General features: G+C 46.9%; 2 protein-coding genes across 2 annotated transcripts in view; one reads left to right on the top strand and one right to left on the bottom strand.

Annotated features, from left to right (window-relative positions):
* CAPN8 (calpain 8) overlaps nucleotides 1-23,887 on the bottom strand; it is a 76,530-nt gene that overhangs the window by 2,044 nt on the left and 50,599 nt on the right. The window contains exons 11-20 of the mRNA XM_070473752.1: nucleotides 22,651-22,662; nucleotides 19,550-19,761; nucleotides 18,035-18,071; nucleotides 17,668-17,736; nucleotides 14,385-14,442; nucleotides 12,371-12,435; nucleotides 8,893-8,961; nucleotides 8,401-8,479; nucleotides 7,734-7,850; nucleotides 6,441-6,499 (exon numbers count right to left, since the gene is read on the bottom strand). Coding sequence (XP_070329853.1) covers nucleotides 6,441-6,499; nucleotides 7,734-7,850; nucleotides 8,401-8,479; nucleotides 8,893-8,961; nucleotides 12,371-12,435; nucleotides 14,385-14,442; nucleotides 17,668-17,736; nucleotides 18,035-18,071; nucleotides 19,550-19,761; nucleotides 22,651-22,662 — 777 coding nt within the window. The remainder of the gene's footprint in view (nucleotides 1-6,440; nucleotides 6,500-7,733; nucleotides 7,851-8,400; nucleotides 8,480-8,892; nucleotides 8,962-12,370; nucleotides 12,436-14,384; nucleotides 14,443-17,667; nucleotides 17,737-18,034; nucleotides 18,072-19,549; nucleotides 19,762-22,650; nucleotides 22,663-23,887) is intronic.
* On the top strand, nucleotides 14,593-15,067 carry LOC110128637 (large ribosomal subunit protein uL14-like). Its single transcript, XM_020879500.2, has one exon. The coding sequence runs from the start codon at nucleotides 14,594-14,596 to the stop codon at nucleotides 15,014-15,016; it is 423 nt and encodes a 140-aa protein (XP_020735159.2). The 5' UTR covers nucleotide 14,593; the 3' UTR covers nucleotides 15,017-15,067.

The raw sequence follows: 23,887 nt of genomic DNA, 5'->3' as shown, positions 1-23,887 counted from the left end.
TTCATTTTCTTTTATAATTCCCTATTACTCCCCCATTACTCCTCAACTTTCATTCTCATATATTTTTACTATTTTTTTATTTGGGAAAAAAAAATTTTTTTTTTCTTTTCTTTTCTTTTTCTTGTTTTTCTCTCCTATTTCCTTTTAGAGTCCTCTAATACTCCTCTATTATTCCTTAACTTTCATTTTCATTTCACTATAACCTTGTCACAAAAAAAAAAAGAGAGAGAGAGAGAGAAACCCTATTTTTAAACTGAACTTCATATACAGTTCTAAATTTTTTTGTGTGTTTTTGTTTTTAAATATTGTATTTCAAAGAGTCTAACCTCTACACTAGATTTTCAATCTTTGTTATTCTCCCTCAGAACACCTCTATTTCCTCCATTCCCCTTCTCTTCCCAATCCAACTCTGTGAATCTTTGTGGGTGTCTGGGCTACGGAGAACACTTTGGGAACAGATAACTGCGTAGATCTGTCTCTCTCCTCTTGAGTCCCCTTTTTCTCCTCCTGCTCACCTCTATCTCCCTCCTCCCTCTCCTATTCTTCATGTAACTCTGTGAACCTCTCTGGTTGTCTCTCACGGTGGAGAATCTTTTCACCATTAACCTAGAACTTTTATTATCAGTACTGTATAGTTGGAGAAGCCTTGAGACTATTAGAAGAATAAAACTGAAATCCAGAGGCAGGAGACTTGAGCCCAAATCCTGAGAAAACCAGAAAACTCCTGTTTACACGGAACATTAAGGAATAAGAGACCATCCAAAAGCCTCCATATCTACACCAAAACCAACCACCACCCAAGAGCCAATAAGCTCCAGTACAAGACATACCACGAAAGTTCTTTAGCAACGCAGGAACATAGACCTGAGTGTCAACATACAGGCTGTCCAAAGTCACACCTAACACAGAGACCCATCGCAAAGCTCATTACTGGACACTCCATTGCACTCCAGAGAGAAGAAATCCAATTCCACGCACCAGAACGCTGACACAAGCTTCCCTAACCAGGAAACCTTGACAAACCAATCATCCAACCCCACCCACTGGGCGAAACCTCCACAATAAAAAGGAACCTCAAACCACAAGAATACAGAAAGCCCACTCCAGACACAGCAATCTAAACATGATGAAAAGGCAGAGAAATACCCAACAGCTAAAGGAACATGAAAAAAGCCCACCAAGTCAAACAAAAGAGGAGGAAATAGGGAATCTACCTGGAAAAGAATTTAGAATAATGATAATAAAAATGATCCAAAATCTTGAAAACAAAATGGAGTTACAAATAAATAGCCTGGAGACAAAGATTGAGAAGATGCAAGAAATGTTTAACAAGGACCTAGAAGAAATTAAAAAAAAATCAATTAAAAATTAATAATGAAATAAATGAGATCAAAAACACTCTGGAGGGAACCATGAGTAGAATAACAGAGACAGAAGATAGGATAAGTGAGTTAGAAGATAAAATGGTGGAAATAAATGAAGCAGAGAGGAAAAAAGAAAAAAGAATCAAAAAAAATGAGGACAACCTCAGGGACCTCTGGGACTATGTGAAACGCCCCAACATTCGAATCATAGGAGTCCCAGAAGAAGAAGACAAAAAGAAAGGCCATGAGAAGATACTCGAGGAGATAATTGCTGAAAACTTCCCTAAAATGGGGAAGGAAATAGCCACCCAAGTCCAAGAAACCCAGAGAGTCCCAAACAGGATAAACCCAAGGCGAAACACCCCAAGACACATATTAATCAAATTAACAAAGATCAAACACAAAGAACAAATATTAAAAGCAGCAAGGGAGAAACAACAAATAACACACAAAGGGATTCCCATAAGGATAACAGCTGATCTATCAATAGAAACCCTTCAGGCCAGAAGGGAATGGCAGGACATACTTAAAGTAATGAAAGAGAATAACCTACAACCTAGATTACTCTACCCAGCAAGGATCTCATTCAGATATGAAGGAGAACTCAAAAGCTTTACAGACAAGCAAAAGCTGAGAGAATTCACCACCACCAAACCAGCTCTTCAACAAATACTAAAGGATCTTCTCTAGACAGGAAACGCAGAAAGGTGGTATAAAAGTGAACCCCAAACAACAAAATAAATGGCAATGGGACCATACCTATCAATAATTACCTTAAATGTAAATGGGTTGAATGCCCCAACCAAAAGACAAAGGCTGGCTGAATGGATACAAAAGCAAGACCCCTACATATGCTGTCTACAAGAGACCCACCTCAAAGCAAGGGACACATACAGACTAAAAGTGAAGGGCTGGAAAAAAATATTCCACACAAACGGAGACCAAAAGAAAGCAGGAGTCGCAATACTCATATCTGATAAAACAGACTTCCAAATTAAGTCTGTGAAAAGAGACAAAGATGGACACTACATAATGATCAAAGGATCAATCCAAGAAGAAGATATAACAATTATAAATATATATGCACCCAACATAGGAGCACCGCAATATGTAAGGCAAACGCTAACGAGTATGAAAGAGGAAATTAATAGTAACACAATAATAGTAGGAGACTTTAATACCCCACTCACAACTATGGATAGATCAACTAAACAGAAAATGAACAAGGAAACACAAACTTTAACGGACACAATGGACCAGCTAGACCTAATTGACATCTATAGGACGTTTCACCCCAAAACAATCAACTTCACCTTTTTCTCAAGTGCACACGGAACCTTCTCCAGAATAGATCACATCCTGGACCATAAATCTAGTCTTGGTAAATTCAAAAAGATTGAAATCATTCCAGTCATCTTTTCTGACCACAGTGCAGTAAGATTAGATCTCAATTACAGGAAAAAAATTATTAAAAATTCAAACATATGGAGGCTAAACAACACGCTTCTGAATAACCAACAAATCATAGAAGAAATCAAAAAAGAAATCAAAATATGCATAGAAATGAATGAAAATGATAACACAACAACCCAAAACCTATGGGACACTGTAAAAGCAGTGCTAAGGGGAAGATTCATAGCATTACAGGCCTACCTCAAGAAACAAGAAAAAAGTCAAATAAATAACCTAACTCTACACCTAAAGCAACTAGAGGAAGAAGAAATGAAGAACCCCAGGGTTAGTAGAAGGAAAGAAATCTTAAAAATTAGGGCAGAAATAAATGCAAAAGAAACTAAAGAGATCATAGCAAAAATTAACAAAGCTAAAAGCTGGTTTTTTGAAAAAATTAACAAAATTGACAAACCATTAGCAAGACTCATTAAGAAACAAAGGGAGAAGAACCAAATTAACAAAATTAGAAATGAAAATGGAGAGATCACAACAGACAACACTGAAATACAAAGGATCATAAGAGACTACTACCAGCAGCTCTATGCCAATAAAATGGACAACTTGGAAGAAATGGACAAGTTCTTAGAGAAGTATAACTTTCCAAAACTGAACCAGGAAGAAATAGAAGATCTTAACAAAACGATCACAAGCAAGGAAATCGAAACTGTAATCAGAAATCTTCCAGCAAACAAAAGCCCAGGGCCAGATGGCTTCACAGCTGAATTCTACCAAAAATTTAGAGAAGAGCTAACACCTATCTTACTCAAACTCTTCCAGAAAATTGCAGAAGAAGGTAAACTTCCAAACTCATTCTATGAGGCCACCATCACCCTAATTCCAAAACCAGACAAAGATGCCACAAAAAAAGAAAACTACAGGCCAATATCACTGATGAACATAGATGCAAAAATCCTTAACAAAATTCTAGCAAACAGAATCCAACAACATATTAAAAAAATCATTCATCATGACCAAGTGGGCTTTATCCCAGGAATGCAAGGATTCTTTAATATCCGCAAATCAATCAATGTAATACACCACATTAACAAATTGAAAATTAAAAACCATATGATTATCTCAATAGATGCAGAAAAAGCCTTTGACAAAATTCAACATCCATTTATGATTAAAACTCTCCAGAAAGCAGGAATAGAAGGAACATACCTCAACATAATAAAAGCTATATATGACAAACCCACAGCAAGCATCACCCTCAATGGTGAAAAATTGAAAGCATTTCCCCTGAAATCAGGAACAAGACAAGGGTGCCCACTCTCACCACTACTATTCAACATAGTTTTGGAAGTTTTGGCCACAGCAATCAGGGCAGAAAAAGAAGTAAAAGGAATCCAGATAGGAAAAGAAGAAGTGAAACTCTCTCTGTTTGCAGATGACATGATCCTCTACATAGAAAACCCTAAAGACTCTACCAGAAAATTACTAGAACTAATCAACAAATACAGTCAAGTTGCAGGATATAAAATTAACACACAGAAATCTCTTGCATTCCTATACACTAACAATGAGAAAACAGAAAGAGAAATTAAGGAAACAATACCATTCACCATTGCAACAAAAAGAATAAAATACTTAGGAGTATATCTACCTAAAGAAACAAAAGACCTATACATAGAAAACTATAAAACACTGATGAAAGAAATCAAAGAGGACACAAGCAGATGGAGAAATATACCGTGTTCATGGATTGGAAGAATCAATATTGTCAAAATGGCTATACTACCCAAAGTAATCTATAGATTCAATGCAATCCCTATCAAACTACCAACAGTATTTTTCACAGAACTAGAACAAATAATTTCACAATTTGTATGGAAATACAAAAAACCTCGAATAGCCAAAGTAATCCTGAGAAAGAAGAATGGAACTGGAGGAATCAATCTGCCTGACTTCAGACTCTACTACAAAGCCACAGTCATCAAGACAGTATGGTACTGGCACAAAGACAGAAATATAGATCAATGGAACAGAATAGAAAGCCCAGAGATAAATCCACGAACCTATGGTCACCTTATCTTCGACAAAGGAGGCAAGGATATACAATGGAAAAAAGATAACCTCTTTAACAAGTGGTGCTGGGAAAACTGGTCAACCACCTGTAAAAGAATGAAACTAGAACACTTTCTAACACCATACACAAAAATAAACTCAAAATGGATTAAAGATCTAAATGTAAGACCAGAAACTATCAAACTCCTAGAGGAGAACATAGGCAAAACACTCTCCGACATAAATCACAGCAGGATCCTCTATGACCCACCTCCCAGAATTTCAGAAATAAAAGCAAAAATAAACAAATGGGACCTAATGAAACTTAAAAGCTTTTGCACAACAAAGGAAACTATAAGCAAGGTGAAAAGACAGCCCTCAGATTGGGAGAAAATAAGAGCAAACGAAGCAACAGACAAAGGATTAATCTCAAAAATATACAAGCAACTCCTCCAGCTCAACTCCAGAAAAATAAATGACCCAATCAAAAAATGGGCCAAAGAACTCAACAGACATTTCTCCAAGGAAGACATACAGATGGCTAACAAACACATGAAAAGATGCTCAACATCACTCATTATCAGAGAAATGCAAATCAAAACCACAATGAGGTACCATTATACGCCAGTCAGGATGGCTGCTATCCAAAAGTCTACAAGCAATAAATGCTGGAGAGGGTGTGGAGAAAAGGGAACCCTCTTACACTGTTGGTGGGAATGCAAATTAGTACAGCCACTATGGAAAACAGTGTGGAGATTTCTTAAAAAGCTGGAAATAGAACTGCCATATGACCCAGCAATCCCATTTCTGGGCATACACACCAAGGAAACCAGATCTGAAAGAGACACGTGCACCCCAATGTTCATCGCAGCACTGTTTATAATAGCCAGGACATGGAAGCAACCCAGATGCCCATCAGCAGACGAATGGATGAGGAAGCTGTGGTACATATACATCATGGAATATTACTCAGCCATTAAAAAGAATTCATTTGAATCAGTTCTAATGAGATGGATGAAACTGGAACCCATTATACAGAGCGAAGTAAGCCAGAAAGATAAAGACCATTACAGTATACTAACACATATATATGGACTTTAGAAAGATGATAACGATAACCCTATATGCAAAACAGAAAAAGAGACTCAGATGTATAGAACAGACTTGTGGACTCTGGGAGAAGGCGAGGGTGGGATGTTTCAAGAGAACAGCATTGAAACATGTATATTATCTAGGGTGAAACAGATAACCAGCTCAGGTTGGGTACATGAGACAAGTGCTCGGACCTGGTGCACTGGGAAGACCCAGAGGGATCGGGTGGAGAGGGAGGTGGGAGGGGGGACTGGGATGGGGAATACATGTAAATCCATGGCTAATTAAAAGAAAAAAAAAAAACTGTACCCACCACCCCCAATTTCATCCAAATTAATAAGAGCTTGCATCTTTGAAATGATCTGAGATATAATTGATGACAATCACACTCCTCCCAGAAATGCCTGCCACAGAACATGCACTGTTTCCACAAAGAAATAAGATAAGCCAGTGTGAATAAACAGCAGCAATACCATCCAAGAATTTTCAAGTACCACGAGCAAGCAGTTTACCAAAACTACTTACCTCAGCCAGAGAGAGGTGGACAATGCCATTCTGGTCCTTGTCCAGAAGTCTGAACAGCTCTAGAATGCCAGAGCAGGAATGAAGTCAGACAAGGATGCTCCTGGACTTTGGAACAGCCAGAGAGCTGCCTCTGTCCACCCCACTCCCACCTGGCACCCTCCCTCCATCTCCTGCACCCTCTCCAGCTCCCACCTTGCTTCAGGGACCCCAGAAAGCTAGATCTGGATCCAGAGCCCAGAGCAGTGGGCTTCTGGCAGCAGATGTCCACTCGCCCAATTAGACAAACTTTCAGTTGTGAGTAGAGAAGTTCCTTGTGCCATCTGCACACTCAGAGCTCTAGAGTGTAATTCTTTCAACAGGGGTGGGGGCTGGGGTCACAGAACAGGGGTGGTTGCCCCATGTGTGGGTAATCTAGACACTAAGCTTCGCCTCTGGCTGCCTGACCTTTCCCCAAACTCCCTCCCTTAGTAGGCTATATTAGCATAAGCCTGGGGTTTCCTTGATGGCTGGGTGGGTAAAGAATCTGCCTGTAATGCAGGAGACAAAGGTTTGATTCCTGGGTCAGGAAGATCCCCTGGAGGAGGAAATGGCAACCCACTCCAGTATTCCTGCCTGAGAAGTCCCAAGGACAGAGGAGCCTGGTGGGCTACAGTCCATGGGGTCGCAGCGTCAGACACGACAGCATTACAGCATAAGCCCAAGCGGGCAGAAGACTATCCACAGCCTCCCAGAGGGAGACCCCTCTTCCCTCTCTGGAAGGTGATACCTGCTCTCAGTATGACTCCCACAGATGAGAACAGACACCAAAAGCCATTTAAGGACCACTGCAGGACTCATTCATTTGTTGCAGTGACTGCACACAATAGGTGCACAAAAGTCTCCCAGAGAAGGCAACACCTTGGGCATGGCCAGCTTGGACTTCCTCAGCTCCTTCAGTTTCTGCTGCCCCTCTCCCAACGATGCCACAGTTACCTAAGCCTTTCTGGTTCTGCCTTCTGGCCCTGCCCCCTGCCCCTTCCTATACCTCGGGAGAAGTGGGATGGGTCAGGGTGGGGGTGAGGGGGCTTTCCTGGTGGATCAGATGGTAAAGAAACTGCCTGCAATGTAGGACACCCCGGTTTGATCCCTGAGTTGGGAAGAACCCCTGGAGAAGAAATGGGCAACTCACTCCAGTGTTTTTGCCTAGAAAATCCCATGGACAGAGGAGTATGGTGGGCTACAGCCCATGGGGTCGAAAAGAGTCAGACACGACTGAGCAACTAACACTTTCACTTAAAGGAGAGAGTGACTCACTGAAGAGGGTCTCCAGGCGGATCATACAAGCAATGAAGCTGTCAAAGTCCATGGTGAGTTTGCTGCATGCATACCGCATGGCGATGGTCTGCTGGACCTGGTCACTGAGGGTGAAACCTGTGGGCAGAGGGCAGCCAGGGTCATAGATGGAATGGGGGGCTCAGTTCTGTCTCCAACAGAACTCACAGCTAACTCTGGCCTGATGCTGCCCCCTTCAAAGGATACCAGAGGATTCTGGCCATCAAATCAGTTTCCTTTTAGAAAATCCCCAACAGGATGAACCTCCTCCCTGGTCCAAAAATAGGCCTGGAGCTCCAGCACTAACTTAGCTTTGCATCACATGGACCACAGAAAAAAAAAAAAAAAAAAAAACCGGGAAGGTGAAAAGACTGCCTCTCCTGCCCACCCCCTTCACAGCCCGGTCCTGTGATTGCTGTCACCTTCCCAGGAACAGGCAAAGTCCTTGGAAAAACTCTAAAGAATCCAGCAACTGCAATCCTTCCCTGCTCCCCAGATAAGGAAGGTACTCAACACATCTTTGTTATCACACTGACATCCAACATAAGGTAATTACCACTAACAGTCATCAGCAACCACCATCATATTAAGCACATTTAAAATGAGCACATCCTGGTCTCAAGATCTTGCCTGCAAGATGTGTCCTCACCTGCCTTCTTGAGGGCTGTCCTCATCTCATGGGCATCAATAGTCCCCGAGTGGTTATGATCAGTCTCCCGAAAGATCTCCTAAATCAGGAGAAAAATTCCAGGTGAAAACAGCTGTTTGCAGCCCCTGAAGAACCATCTCCCTCCACCCCACTGCTTCCTCAACAGGCCAGGGATACCCTCAGAGGCTTCACTGATTCCTCCCAAGAAGTTTCCAGAACAAAAATAGGAACTTGTGCTGAGAGCCAGTGCTAGTCCTTTTGCTCTGTGAACAGTGGGACTTCCTCTGGCAGCACTGGCGCGGGAGCCTGCTTAGTCCTTCCTGGACAATGTGTCCAGGTCTGGTGTTCACTTTGACCATGATGAAGGATCTGGTCAGACCAGGACAGGAGGAGATTGATCAGGAATGGGTGTCAGGAAGGGCAAGGCACTAGAAACAGAACGAGGAGAGTGACCAGAGCCCAGAGGTGACCCAACAGGGATAAAAGGGTTACCAGATACTTCCGGATCTTCAACCAGAGCGTCTTGAATTCCACCAGTTCCAGGGAGCCTGTCCCATTGCTCTAGGTGGGTTAAGGCCAACACAATCAAGCCCAGATTCCACAAGCTTTATGGATCACATTCTCTTGTGACCTTGCACAGTGAGTGTCTTAAGACCTCAGTGAACATCCATGTCTGCAGTAAGCAGGGCCCTGGGGGTCATGGTGGGAAGGGTTGGTGGAAGGCAAGTTCAAATAAAGATTAAAGAGTCAAATGCTCACGAAGGCCCTCATTTGAGGTCAGGCGCAGAGCTAAGGGCAAAGGGCAAGTCAGGAGCCTAAAGCCCTCCTACAATATCATTCATTTAGTGTCCAGCATCCTCATCATCATGGGACATTGAGAGGGTGGAACTAAACAATCTGTAGTAAATTCTCCTCCAGATTTAAATGTCTGCCATTGATATTAGAGTTGACGGCAAAATGGTACCAGAAGAGTCCTCAGGAGCATAAGATTGGGATTCTTAGCCACACGCAGTCTACACATATTTGTCTGGTGCTTTGAAGGGGCTCTGAGTTTCTCAACATTGATTCTCAGGGATCCTGGGACATGGTCCCAGAAGGACAGCTGGCTCAGCCGAAATGGGCCAGGGGTTCTGTGCAATCCTTTGTGTCCAGTGAATACTGATTAAGCACTAGGCTAGACCTGGGGGGTGCTTTTGAACTGTTTGTGAAGTTTGGTCTCTTTGAAACTACCCTTTTCTTAGCCATCCCAATTAATTAATAGACACCAGTGTGTTACAAGCCAGGTTGTTAAAATTCTGAAACAGACCATCATTCTCACCTCCTTCAACTAGCCAAACAAAAATTCATGTTTACACTCAAGACTGTAAACCTCACCCTTTAAGGAAGTCTGTGTCTTTTATCTCCACAATCTATGCTGAGTGTTGGATGCACCACAACCTTCAAATCCTCACTAATATGTCTACCAACCTACCTGAGGATAGTAATCCGCAAAGAGGGCTAACGCTATGGTCTGGCCAGACCTGTGTATACTTGTTTCTCATTTCAGCCTCACAAGACCACAGAGCTACACTCTGTTATCCCATTTTCCAGGAGAATACATGAGGTTCACAATATTCAATAACTGTGTTTAGGGTCAGAACTTGGGTCTCCTGTCTGTTCCAAAGCCCTGTGTCAGAGCACCAACATATCCTCAATTCCAGATGAAGCTGCCAACTCCCAGGCCTTATCCCAGATGCCCTGAATCAGCATCTCCAGGAGTGAGACCCAGGCAACTGGATTTTTTAAGCCCCATGATTTTTCAGTGCTGATAAATGCTACACTGGACTACATGTTATATGATTCTATTAACATGAAAATATCCAGAATAGGCAAATCTATAGAGACAGAAAGTGGTAGTAAGGCAGAGGGTTTGGAGTTGTTGAGTAAAAACGTGAATGACTGCAAATATGGGTGCAAAGTCCCTTTTAGGGGTGATAAAAAGCTCTAAAATGGATGGTAGTGTTTGCACAACTCTGTGAATATACTAAAAAAAATCCACGAAATTGTACCCTTTAAATGGGTACATTGGATGGCATGTGAATTATGTCTTGATATTGATAGCTCAACAGATAAAGAATCCACCTGCAATGCAGGAGACACAGGAGACATGGGTTCCATCCCTGGGTCGGGAAGATCCCCTGGAAGAGGAAATCACTACCCATTCCAGTATTCTTGCCTGAAAAAATCTCATGGACAGAGGAGCGTGGTGGGCTACAGTCCAAAGGGTTGCAGAGTCAGACGCCACTGAATGCCTGAGCACACACGCAAAAAGTGTTTACACAGGCTCCATGGGGCTTCCCTTGTGGCTCAGATGGTAAAGAATCCACCTGCAATGTGGAAGACCTGGGTTTGATCCCTGGGTTGGGAAGATCCCCTGGAGAAGGAAACGGTTACCCACTCCAGTATTCTGGCCTAGAGAATTCCATGGACTGTATAGTCCATGGGGTCACAAAGAGTTGGACACAACTGAGCAACTTTCACTTTCACCATGGGCAGTTCTGCTATATTTTCTGGTTCAAAACCACTGCCCCCAAACCATCCAAATGGTGAAACAGATACTCTTGAAGAAAGACTGAGGCACAGTCTTCCTAAGGGCAAACACCCTTAGGAACAAAGTTTGAGGGACCAAAAGGTCACCCTCAAATCTAAATGAAAGTTCATAGGCAAGTTTGAGACGAATGACTCAGAAATCAAGGAACCATTTGCAGAAAAGTGAATCAACAGTTAACAGTTCTTCAAGGCCCACACGTTAAACGTGGACCTCATTGAAGGACCATGCTGGCCTCATAGAAGGCCACAGGGCCGGACAGGGCCAGCATCTGAAACTCTGGGACCACAAGGATAGAACCAGCTCTCCGCGGTTGACACCCCAGGCAGAAGTCAGCAGACTCAAGCTGGCCGTCCAGGCCCTCTGTGCATGGCCACCGTGCAAGTACAACTCATCCCTCCCACCCTAGAGGTCATCATATCTCATCTCAGATGAAGCCCGCAGAGCTGAAGTACATCCTCCAAGGCTCCAGTTTTCAAAGAACTCACCTTCACCAGCAGCACCATGGGACACCGTAACCTGGACCCACCCAAGAACACGTTTCAAGGAAGGGGTGCCCTGCCCTCCCCCACTCTGTGCTCAAGTTGTTCCTTCCACCTGGAATGCCCTGATCATCTCCATTCCTCCCCAAATCTGTCTCATTCTTCCATATAGAACAAGGGTTAAATCAGGTCAGAGCGAACAAACGCGTTCTATCCCATGTGATCAAATTCTCAATAATTGGCGTCAAGGCTGGGAGACAGAGACAGATGGGGATGGGGAGAGCCAGGGAGAGGAAGGAGAAGGCACTGAGCCTCCTGGGAGGGATGCTGTGATCAATGGGAGGAAGGTCACAAATGCCATTTCTGCTATCTCTGAACTATTGACATGTATACACTACCATGTGCAAGAGAGATAGCTAGTGCAGAGCTGCCGGATAGTGCAGGCAGCTCAGCGTGGTGCCCAGTGATGACCTAGAGGGGTGGGATGGGGGTAGGGAGGAAGTTCAAAAGGGAGGGGATATATATGTAATTATGACTGATTCACGTCATTACACAGTAAAAACCAACACAACATTGGAAAGCAATTATGCTCCAATAAAAAAAATTAAGTTCTTGATGAAAATGAAAAAAAAAATGTGAATCACCCAAAAAAAAAGAGGATTTTAAACAAGTCATTTAAACATGGCACACCTCAGTTTCTTCACCTGTAAAACAGAGAGCATCTCAGGCTTACTGAGGAGCAAAAATGAGATGACATGTTTCTTTCCAGCTCAGGCAGGGTACCTGCCATATGCTCAGAAAATGCTGGTTCCCTTCTCTCTCTTTCCCCTGCCTCCATCTCAGGTGGAGGAGTTGAGAAAACCAGGATCAGAGTAAAAATAACGTGGCATTTAAAGGATACATCCATCAGGCTGATCATCTCTCTGCAAGTGTTGATGTCAAATCCATCAAATTTGATGTCTGTTCCTAAATATTTAAATGGAAAGGGAGGAGTCAGGATCATTTGAAGGCACGGGAAATCATCTCCCTGGTAGGAAGTCACCAAAGACACCAGCCAGAGTACAGAGCCGAACGCGAGCTCCACATAAACGAGCGAGCTTGGCGGCGGGCTCCTGGGAAGAGGCCCCTGGGGTCCCAGAGGTGGATGCTGGCCTCGGGGTTCAATGTCAGAATCTCAGCTTTGCTACCCACAAGCCATGGGACTTCAGCAAGCTAATATCTCTGAGCTGTGCTATTCTGCTCCATCAATAAGAACAACAATAATACTTGCCCCCAAAGCCAACTGGTGATAAAATTAGATAATGTAAGTGAAGTTCTTAGCACGGTGCTCGGTCTATAGCAAGTTCTTAATAAATCAACTAACTTTTTATTGGCCGGGTATTGTTCAAAGCACTCTATTTTGTTTAGTCTCTACCTCAAGTCCAGCTCTTTTGAGACCCCTTGGGCTGCAGCCCAGGTTTCCCCAGTGGCTCAGCAGAGAAGAATCTGCCTGCAATGCAGGAGTCTCAGGAGATGTGGGTTTGATACCTGGATTGGGAAGATGCCCTGGAAGAGGGCATGATAACACACTCCAGCAGTCCTGCCTGGAGAATCCAATGGACAAAGGAGTCTGGTGAGCAACAGTCTATAGGGTCACAAAGAGTTGTACATGACTGAAGTGACTTAGCATGCATGCATGGACTGCAGCCCTCCAGGCTTCACCGTCCATGGAATTTCCCGGCCAAGAATACTGGAGTGGCTTGCCATTCCCTTCTCCAGGGGATCTTCCCAACCCAGGTATCAAAGCTGTGTCTCCTGGGTTGGCAGGTGGATTCTTGACTACTGCGCCACCAGGGAAGCCCTCTTAGAACTGTACCCCATGTGCTAAATACCTTCATACCCATTTTATAGATAAGGAAACAGAGGCCCAGAGAGGTTAAATAATTTGCTCAAGATCACATAACCCAGGCAGAGCTGGGATCTAAATGCAGGCCATCTGGCTCCATTGCCCGAGCTTTTAACCACAACACACAGCTTCTCAAACAGTAGCTGTTAATGTTACTGCTAAATTGCAGGCATCTCTGGAATCTACAGCCATCCCTGGCTCCATGCTCACCTTGCTCACACCTGAAAGCCAAGGCAGGAAGCCGCCAAAACCCCTGCAGCCCTTTCCACTTCCCTGGGCTCTTCCTCTGCCAGGCAGGAGGAGTAGCTGGAGCAGAGGGTGGGGAGGGCCTCCAAGCCTGGGCTCTCAACCCCGGGGAGGTGCTCAGTCCCAGGGTGGGCTCACATCTGGCTTTGCTCCTGTGTCCTTCACAATCAGACCCGGTTCTGCTGCAATGGGTGAACATACCCATCACTTGACCAGCCAGAAGCCTTAACCTGGCCCATCCTCGGGCTGGACAAAAACCAGCTCCGTGCCAGATCACATGGATCTGCGGTTCATAGGACAAGAGCATGCTTTTCCCCAGCCTGGGTGCAGTTTGATCCTCTGCCAGCCCTCAGGACTTGCTAAAGTCTAAAGATGGAGAACTGTCACGATAGAGGACAGGCAGAATCGTCCCCTCCACACACCTTCCCCAGAGGTGCACTACAGAACAGGATTTTCAAGCTGCATAGTTTCCACAGTACCAAGTTATTAATTTTGTGGGTGAATTTCATTTACGTCACTCTCAGCCCAATTTCTCTCCCGCCAGGACTCAGGACTCTTTGCTGCAGGGCTGACTGGCCTCAGCATCAGCCCCGCTCTCACCCTGCCCACCACCCCTCTGCTCCAGCCTCTCCCACCTGCCAGATGCTCTCTCAGTACAGAAGGAATCAGGGTCCTGGTCCCCATCTGCAGTGCCCCTGGCCCAGTGCCCACCCCTACCCTCACTGGCTCCCAACATCTCTCTTAGGCTCCCAGACTTCCTGAAAAGCCCCCAGGAAGAACTTACGTTTGGAAAACACTTCATTCAGAGCTGTCCTGAGTTCATTGGCCCTGATCTCAGAATCCTAGAAAGAGGAACCCGAATGCAAAGCATGTCAGACCCTAATGCATGTTTCAAAACACAAAATTCACGTAGATTCAGACACCAGGTCCACTGACCCTATGATTTTTAAAAAGTTGTGACAGCTAGCTTTTTGTCCCTTTCCGGGCTTCAAGATGTCAAAGCGAGGACATGGTGGGTCCTCTGGTGCGAAATTCTGGATTTCCTTGGGTCTTCCGGTTGGAGCCATGACCAACTGTGCTGACAACACAGGAGCCAAAAATCTGTATATCATCTCTGTGAAGGGGATCAAGGGACGATTGAATAGACTTCCTGCTGCTGGTGTGGATGACATGGTGATGGCTACAGTCAAGAAAGGCAAACCAGAGCTCAGAAAGAAGGTACATCCAGCGGTGGTAATTCGACAACGAAAGTCATACCGGAGAAAAGATGGTGTGTTTCTTTATTTTGAAGATAATGCAGGGGTCATAGTAAACAATAAAGGCGAGATGAAAGGTTCTGCCATCACAGGACCAGTTGCAAAGGAATGTGCAGACTTGTGGCCCAGGATTGCATCCAATGCTGGCAGCATTGCATGATTCTTTGGTGTATTTGTAAAAAATAAAAATTATTTGCTCCAAAAAAAAAAAGTTGTGACAGCTTAAAAAAAAAATACAATTCACAGGTTCTGAGGGGCCCCCATAGCCCAGCGAGAAGTGTATATTAATGGAGTGAACAGGGTACACTCATAGCAGAAGGCATCACACAGGGTCTACTGCGTTTCTCAGACTTGCCCAACCCAAGACCAAGACATGGCGAGAAGCAGTAAAGAAGCCAGTGCTGACGGCTACGTGCCTGGGGTGGAACATCCTCAAAACCTCACAACAGCCCTGTCCTCGTGTTAGGGCGAAGGAAACTGTGACTCTGTAAACTGCTAAACACCATATGGGCTCCCCTGGTAGCTCAGGCAGGAAAGAATTTGCCTGCAATGCAGGAGACCCAGGTTCAATCTCTGGGTCAGGGAAGATCCCCTGGAGAAGGCAATTCGCTCCAATATTCTTGCCTGGGAAATGCCATGGATAGAGGAGCCTGGAGGGCTATAGTCAATGGGGTTGCAAGAGTTGCACACGACTTAGCAACCAAACCACCACCAAACACCAGATACCTTTACCATGTAATTGCCACTTGCCTGGGATATAATTGCTGGAGTTCACAGTCGTCAGTGGCAGAACTGAGATTCGAAACCTAAGTCTGTCTCACCCCAAAGTACTCGCTTTCCCCACTGCATCTGTGGGAGCTGCTATTTCACATAAAGCCCATCTCATCCCGGAAGTAGACATTTTGGGGACTAGGGTTTTTCACCTGCACAGGGCAGGAGATAAACTCTGAGCCTCAGAATTACTGGTCCCTTAACAGCCAGCTGGAGGACAGACCTCAAGCAGGATGACAAATGAAGCTCAGAGACAGTGAGGCTCAGAGAAGGGGCGTCAGACTAAAATCTGGGTTCCAGTCGTGACTCCCCCCCTTATTTGCCACAGGACCTTAGCCAAGTCACTTCCACTGGTGAGGTGTGGTCTTAACACTTGTCCCCACGGGGCCCCACTGCTCTCCTCTTCCACCAGCCAGGCCCAGGCTGCTCAACTCAAAATAAGTAAGGTGGGAGCTGTGAGCTTGCCTGTGAGTGCAGCTGGCCTCATTCAGGCACAGAACGGTCAGTCTCAATCATAAGACCTGGGGACATCCTGAAAAGCCTCCAGGCCAAGAATGGGCTATTGAGACCTTGACTGTCCTTCACAAGGCCTCGTGCCCCAGCCAGCTCCTTAACCTCTCTGGGCCCGACCCTACACCAGGAGAACAGTGACAGTGACTAATACTGCCCCACCAGGCAAGAGAGAAAAGATAAGGTACATGAAGAACTACACAAATAGGAGCTTTTATTTTGTTATCAGTCTTGATGTTCCAAATAAAATATGGTCCCTTGGAAGCTAAGGCAACAAGGTTTTGTTAGCAAAAACATTGGTCTAAGTGTCTATCTAAAACATAAATTGCCTCATTTTTGCAAAGCTTTCTTTAATGGCTATATAAAGGAATTGTGTTCCCAGGTTTTATTTTCTGCAAAGGATTTTAATGTATTTTCTTCTGCTCCGTCCTTAAGTCTATAAAGTGGCTCAGAGAGTTCCGGGGATGGAGAGCATTGTTTTTCTCCTTCTGTTACAGAATGAATGTTTGCATCCTCCAAAATTTGTATGTTGAAATCCAACCCCCAATGTTAAAGTATAGAAGGAGGGACCTTTGGGAGGTGATTAGGTCATGAGGGTGGAGCCCTCATGAGTGGAATTAGTGTCTTTACAAAAGGGACCCCAGACGGATTCCTAATTCTCTTTCTGCCACATGAGACAGTGAGACATGAGTCCGCAAGTTAGAGGACAGCCCTCCCCAGCACCTGACCAGGCCAACACCCTGATCTCAGACTGCTAGCCTCCACAACTGTGAGAAATAAATTTCTGTTGTTCAAACGCTTCCCAGTCTGCGGTACCTTGTTATAGCAGTCCAAGATGACGGACGCCTTTCCAGGCCCTCTGGCAAACCTATTATCCTTCAAAGAGCAGTGCATTCGCTGAATTTATGGGGCCAGTTGTGACACTTGGAGTCCTGAGTCTGCTCTGACTTACAGCCCCTCAGGACTGGAATCACAATAAGCCAAGCCAGCAGGATGGGGCGGGAAGGAGCAGTGGGCTCACCAGCTCCACAAGCCCCCGAGCGGCGCTGGCACCTGGGCCACGCTTGACTTCCACAAGCCCAGCTCTGCCAGTGTCCCTGAGGGCCGGTGAGGCAGCAGGACAGGAAGCACTTAGCCCAGGCCTGGTTGACTGAGCTGCCGGCCACCTGGGCTGGACGATTCCTCTCATCTCTGAAGGACACAGGGAAGTTTTGCCTCCTGGTTTTCTAGTCAGGGCTCTGATCCGCCAGGGCCAGTTTACACATAGAAAGGCTTTTGGCAGGACCCGGGAGACTCAAATTTTCTACTTTCTCAAAATGCAAGCCGACACAGCAAGAAAAGTATCAGTGGTCAGTCCCATGGTCCTCTCGCCAGCACAGGCTTCAGACAGGAAAAGGCAACAGACAGACCCGGGAGGCCTGAGACCTGTGGCCCCTGCTACTCAAGCAGATGCAAAGGGCAAAAGACTCAGTGACCTGAGGTTCCTCACTCTCCTGCCCGTGTGGGAGCTCATGTTCGCCCTCCACTCACCTTCCCGGCAAACTTCTCAAACAGGCTCCTCAGCTGGCTGTCTTCTTGCTCCACCTCGCTGGGTCGTGGCTAAAAGGCAGGGCAGTTGCAAAGTTAAGATGGGACTCACTGAGAAAAATGAAAGGTGAAGATTTAAAATTCATTTGTGCATCATTCACTACATCTGTTGCAAGTCTGTTGTGTGCTGGGCACTGCATGGGGGGAGGAGAGGCATGGTGATAAACAGGAGGGGTCCAAGGTCCTGGCCCCAGGAGTTTCCCATCCAGCCAGGCTCAGGGGTCTAGGGGATTCCTAGGCAATCAACAAGAAGCCCCGAATGACTAATACAAGTCAGTGTCAGAGCTTGGCATTTTAAAAGGTGGCATACCTCATGTGGGTTTCCAACTACCACATCCCCAATTTCCCTGAAACACAGAGAAAGGAAAAAGCAAACATGGATAAGTATTAACAAAATGTATAGCTAATGGCTGGATTTTTTAGGAAGTCTGTGACCCCGCTGAGAGACCGGTTTCCCAACACAAGACCTCCTTTCCCACTATCACTAAACTGCACAAACTGAACCAGGATCCCTCCCTTCATGTCTCCAACTCCCACCCCACCCTGAGTTTTTCACTAGAGACAAGAGCTGCCAAGGTCAGTGGGCCCTTCACGGAATCTAGAATATTCACCCTGGAGGACCACTCATCTGGGGAACTCTCTCCCCACTTTTCCCAGTTACTAATCTCATCTTCCCGGCTATGTGAATCCCTGCTGAAGTGGTGTCTGCGTAATGAGCCACCAAGCCCAAAACCCATGAGCCCATGCTTACATGTACATGGTATGTGGTGCAATGTGTGTGTGTGTGGTGGGGGGGTATGGGGGGGCGATACTATGTGTTAAGTGTGTGTGTGTGGTTTTATGTGTGTAGGTAGTATGTGTGTGGTATATATGTGAGTGATGTATGTGTGTATGAAAGAAAGTATACCAGGTGTGTGTATGGTGTGTTTGTGGTGTATGTGTAGTACATATATGTAAGATATATGTGATCTGCATGTATGTATGGCATGTGTGTATATGAGCATGGTGTGTATGTAGTGTGTGTGGTATGTCTATAATGTGTTGGTAGGAAGGTGCACAGTAAATGAGGTATGTGTGGCATGTATGCGTCATGTGTGTGTATGTGTGTGTGTGTGATACGGAGAGCTACACTATGTGTTGTGTGTGTGTGTGGTGTTTATGTGTGTGTGCGGTTTTATGTGTGTAGGTAGTATGTGTGTGGTGTGTAGTTGTGTGGTATATGTGATGTGTGTGTGTACAGAAAGTATATCAGGTGTGTGTGTGCTGTGTATGTGCGGTATATAAATGTAAGGGACATGTGGTCTGCATGTATGTATGGTATGTGTGTATAGGCGCAGGGTGTGTGTGTAGTGTGTGTGGTATGTCTGCAGTGTGTTGGTATGTACGTGCACAGCATATGGGGTGTGCGTGGTGTGTGTACGTGAGATGTGCATGCATTGTATACGTGGGGTGTGTGTATGTGAGGTGTGTCTGCACGGTACATGCGGTGTGTGTGTTGAGTGTGTGGTGTGTGTAAGAGAAGAGGCAGTGAGTGTCCTCACCCAGCTCCTCCTCTATGTTGCGCCCATCCCCGCTGGGAGGAAAATGCTCTCACGCAGCTGTTACTGATGCCCTCTCTTGACCTTTTTAGGAAGAAAACTCTCCCCCTCCTACAGATCAATGTGGAAGGAGAGAAGGGGGCCCCCCTAATGAAGAACCCTTGCAGGGGCGACAGATTTCCTCCAGGGCCAGGGGTGGGTCCCACACACCGACAGGGCCCTGCACCCTCGCGGGGCCAGGTCCCTCTGCAGACCCCGCCACCAGCCCGCAGGGGACGGACACGCACAGGGCCTTGGCCTTCTTCTCCGAGAACACCCTCAGGCAGAAGTCGCCGTCCTGGAAGGGCTGGAAGGTGGCCGGCACCACCACGTACTCCCCGGGAGGCAGCCGCACGCGCTCAGACACCTCGCGCAGGTTGACGTAGGTGCTGGAGCGGGCGGCGGGCGGGCGGCCCAGGAAGAAGTCCCGGCCCAGGTGCACGTCCGTGTGACTCGCCAGCTGCACAGAGCAACATCAGGGTCAGTGTCTGCCCACATCCTGGAAGATGAAGGCCGTGGAGCTGGGCTCTATCGCGCTGATTTAGGGCTCGCTGATCTTTAACCCTGGGCTGAGAATCCTGGGTGTTCATTGGAAGGACTGATGTTGGAGCTGAAACTCCAATACTTTGGCCACCTGATGTGAAGAGCTGACTCATTTGAAAAGACCCTGATGCTGGGAAAGATTGAGGGCAGGAGAAGCAGACGGACAACAGAGGATGAGATGGTTGGATGGCATCACCGACTCAATGGAGATGAGTTTGAATAAACTCCGGGAGTTGGTGATGGACAGGGAGGCCTGGCATGTTTCAGTTCATGGGAACGCAGAGTCGGACATGACTGAGCGACTAAACTGACTGACTGAGAATCCATAGGCTTTGGACTCTGCGAACTCACCCTGTGTCCATCAGCAGGTGTATTCTGAGCACCTACTGGGTGCCCGGCCCTAGTCGAGGCACTGACTTTGACTACACGACCTTGGCCAGACCCCTTGCCCTCTTCCTGGCTAAATAAAGGTTGGTCAACAGGATCTCCATTGTGTGCTTGGCTTCTCTCTGGATATTTGTCCTCATGAATCACCCCTCATTGAATCCAACAGACTCTCTGCATCTATACCTGGGGTGTGGCTCTGAGCTACCCAGTACAGGCCTGTGGCTTAAATCCCAGTTCTCAAGCATCAGCAGCCAGAAGGGCCTGTTCATCTTTATCTGGCTGGGAAAATTTCACGTCCAGGTAACCAGGGCGTTAGGCTGGACGGTCAGGGAGGCAGACAGAGGGGGCGGCCACAGCCAGACCGCCCTGGGTGCCTTGGCTCTCATCTGAGGGAAAAGATGCTCCCATGACCCACTTGTTTGTTGGAGGGAGGCGAAGGCTAGGAGTGATGACACCAGCTAATTAGTGGCCGCAGAGTGCTCCGAAAACACAGGTGCCCATGTTATTATTGCTGTAATTAAGCCTTCCCTTAGCACTGTATTTTATGATCAATCTTCATCAAGACACCTGCGGCAGAGGGCAGGTGCTGGTAAGCTACAAGGGCAGTGACTTCTGCATGACCCGGAGCTGGATTGCCCACCCCAGAGTCACAGTGTCCACTCATGGTCACCAGACCCTCTTTAGATCCCAGGTCTGCTAAACAGGAGAGAAAGGCAGGGCCACCAGCCCCCACTGCCCTGGTCAGGACTCACCAGCCAGCTCCTGATGACCTGGGTGCAAGGGCAGCCACAGCCTTGGGATCCCTCCCTGAAAATTTTTGTACTCTGGGGGCATGCCAGCAAGGTCTTGGCCAAGTCTAAGCATGAGTGGGATAAATGTCATTCTTGCTGTCCCTGATGACAGCAATCAGTAGGGGGAGGTACCAGTGGCGGAGAAGTGGGGCTGGGGGTTATGTTGGGAAAAAGGCAAATCGAGTTCTAGTAAGAACCGAGGGCTGGGACAGATTGCAGAAGCCTCATTCGCGAGGCCAGAGTGAGAAGTGGAGAACACGGAGGCAGGAGCTGGCACCCCTCCATCTTACTGGAGACTCCACACAGACATGCACACCAGGCCCCCGGCTACTGCATCTCCCCACGGCCTGGCCCAGCCACCGGTGTGTGGCCCAGGACCAGCACAAGCAGCCCCGGGGGACTCAGAAACGCAAGTTCTTGAGCCCCACGCCAGACCTACAGACTCAGAGATTCTGGGGGCGGGGGGCAGCAGGCTAACGCTTTCACGAACCCCTATGGGCTTCTGAGCAGTGGTTTGGAACCACTGACCAAAGACCCCCCAGCACTTGGGGATCACAGGATCCATGGAGACACACAGAGGGCAAGGGAAACTCTGCAGGGAGAGGCTCTGCCGGGCGTGCAGAGGGGCCTCTCCCAGGAACCGGCCATTTCTGACGGGAATCACCATCCATCAGACTTAACACAAGTCTGCATTTAATGACTTTTGGGTAGTGACAAGGGCTTGCCTTGAATCATCCATACCCGCTTTCTGTTACCACCATAACCAATAATATGCATTTGGGAGTCAACGGGCAGGGTAGATCAGTGGTCAGCACCTTTGGAACAAGGCATGGGCAGGAGCCTGTGAACTTGGGTTTCATTGGCACACGCTACCAGGTGGCCAAGGTTGAGAACCTGCGGGTAGGGGTAAGCACAGTAGGGCAAACATACCTCTACATACCCAGAATAAAAGACTCTGGCTGAGGGAACTCCAGACAGAAGTGGTTCCTAACTCCAGCTGCACATTGGAATCACCACAGAGGTTCTGCTACAATTTCTCGGGGCATGAGATGTCTAAGAATTCCCTGGTGTCCCCAGCATGCAGTCGAGGGGAGGCCTGCCAGGCTGGGATGAGCTGGGGCCTGACTGGGTACCAGCTGCGTGGACAAGGCATTCTTATAAGTGTGCCCCGCCAGCCCTTGCCCATGAGGCCACTGGCATTGCTGACTGAGGCCTGAGACAGCACTAGGAAACCCCAGAGGTAAGTAAGACCTCGATGATGTTTCTCTCAAACTCAGCTGTAAACCAGGAGCCAAAAAGATAAAATTGGTACTTCCTTTTCTTGTCAGACATGAGGGCATTTATTCCTGGTAGCTAGATAAACAGGAGCCTGAGTGAGCTACCGTCATCTTGTTTGGATCAGAGCGCCAGGCACATGGGGGCAAGGGTTACCACTGTGCCTTTCTTGGCGGGTGGGTCCCAAGTGTCTTTACCAGGTCTCAAGGTTACCAGCTCACCAGATCCTGTAGAGTTGGTTTGTGGGAGAGCCAGCTTCCATCAGAGGAAGCTATGTCGCCAGGTGCCCGTCTGTAGAGGCTGCCCAGCTGTTCCTTACCAAAGAGGGGACATCTCCGTCAGCATGAACATACCTCTTTGGGTATCTACAGGGAAGGAGAAAAGAGCAGGTCACCCAAGGGTGCCTCGCCCCTCCCCTTGTGCCTTTTCGTCCCTCACCATATCTAGCGCAGACTATGTGGTCCCGGGCCCCTGGGAGGAAGACTATGCTAAAGTGAGAGCCTCATCAGCATTTCCGAACCTGGAAAGTCATTGGTGAATAGCAAGACCATCTGTAGACTACTGAGCCCTAGAAATCTGAAAGAAAGGGAAACAGAGTTCTACTTCATTTTCTTGTATCATCTACCAGGATCCCAAATGTTTTAAGAGAACTAACATCTTACAGGCCTAGAGACCTGGCCTCCAGATCAAGGGCTTGTCCAGAAGAGGGTTTGCTCAAGTCAAGACATAATTTAATCACCATTCACTACAGGGATTGGTCCAGGAAGAGGCACATGACCCAAGTTGAGTCCATCAGAGACTCCTCTATGATTTTTGAATGGGAACTTAAGGGAAGAGGGCTCTTCTTTTATGCAGGTGACATTAGGGAGATTGTGCAGAAAGCTAGACCAGGAGGATGGCATTGACACCAGAGGGCAGATGTGGAAAGAAAGGGTTCTGAGAGCAGGCAAGTCCCCTGTCCCAAGCATTCCTGTCGTTCTCTGGGTTTGCTTACATGAACTGGTAGAGTCCTTTTCACTAGTCTGCATGCATGCTTAATCACTCAGCTGTGTACAACTCTTTGCTACCGCATAGACTGTAGCCCACTAGGCTCCTCTGTCCATGGGGATTCTCCAGGCAAGAATACTGGAGTGGGTTGCCATGCCCACCTCCAGGGAATCTTCCCAACCCAGGGATCGAACCCAGGTCGCCCGAATTGCAGGTGGATTCTTTACCATTTGAGCCACCAGGGAAGCCCAAGAATATGGAGTGGGTAACCTATCCCTCCTCCAGGGGATCTTCCCAACCCAGGGATCGAACCCAGGTCTCCCGCATTGCAGGTGGTTTCTTTACCAGCTGAGCCACCAGGGAAGCCCCTAGTCCAGTTGGGTCTATTATTTACAACTGGAAACAGTGATGCCCACAGGAGATTTCAGATGCAGAGTGGAGGCCCCACATGCCCAGACAGAGAAGAGGGTTCAACCCCCACCTTTGCCCCTGCCACACAGGCTGTTTAGACCAGAAGAGCAGGAAGGGCATTGTTTGTGGCTTAGGTCTGTGGGCAACTGCCAATACCAAAGGAAAAAAAGAAATCTGGATCAGCTGGCATCC

This window comes from Odocoileus virginianus, chromosome 11 (assembly GCF_023699985.2).
Source record: "Odocoileus virginianus isolate 20LAN1187 ecotype Illinois chromosome 11, Ovbor_1.2, whole genome shotgun sequence".
Taxonomy (NCBI): domain Eukaryota; kingdom Metazoa; phylum Chordata; class Mammalia; order Artiodactyla; family Cervidae; genus Odocoileus; species Odocoileus virginianus.
Note: the sequence above shows the minus strand (reverse complement) of the source record. Positions and strands in the feature narration are given on the sequence as shown.

Coding starts and splice junctions, on each gene's coding strand:
- LOC110128637 (XM_020879500.2), top strand. CDS start 14,594: ATGTCAAAGCGAGGACATGGTGGGTCCTCTGGTGCGAAATTCTGGATT.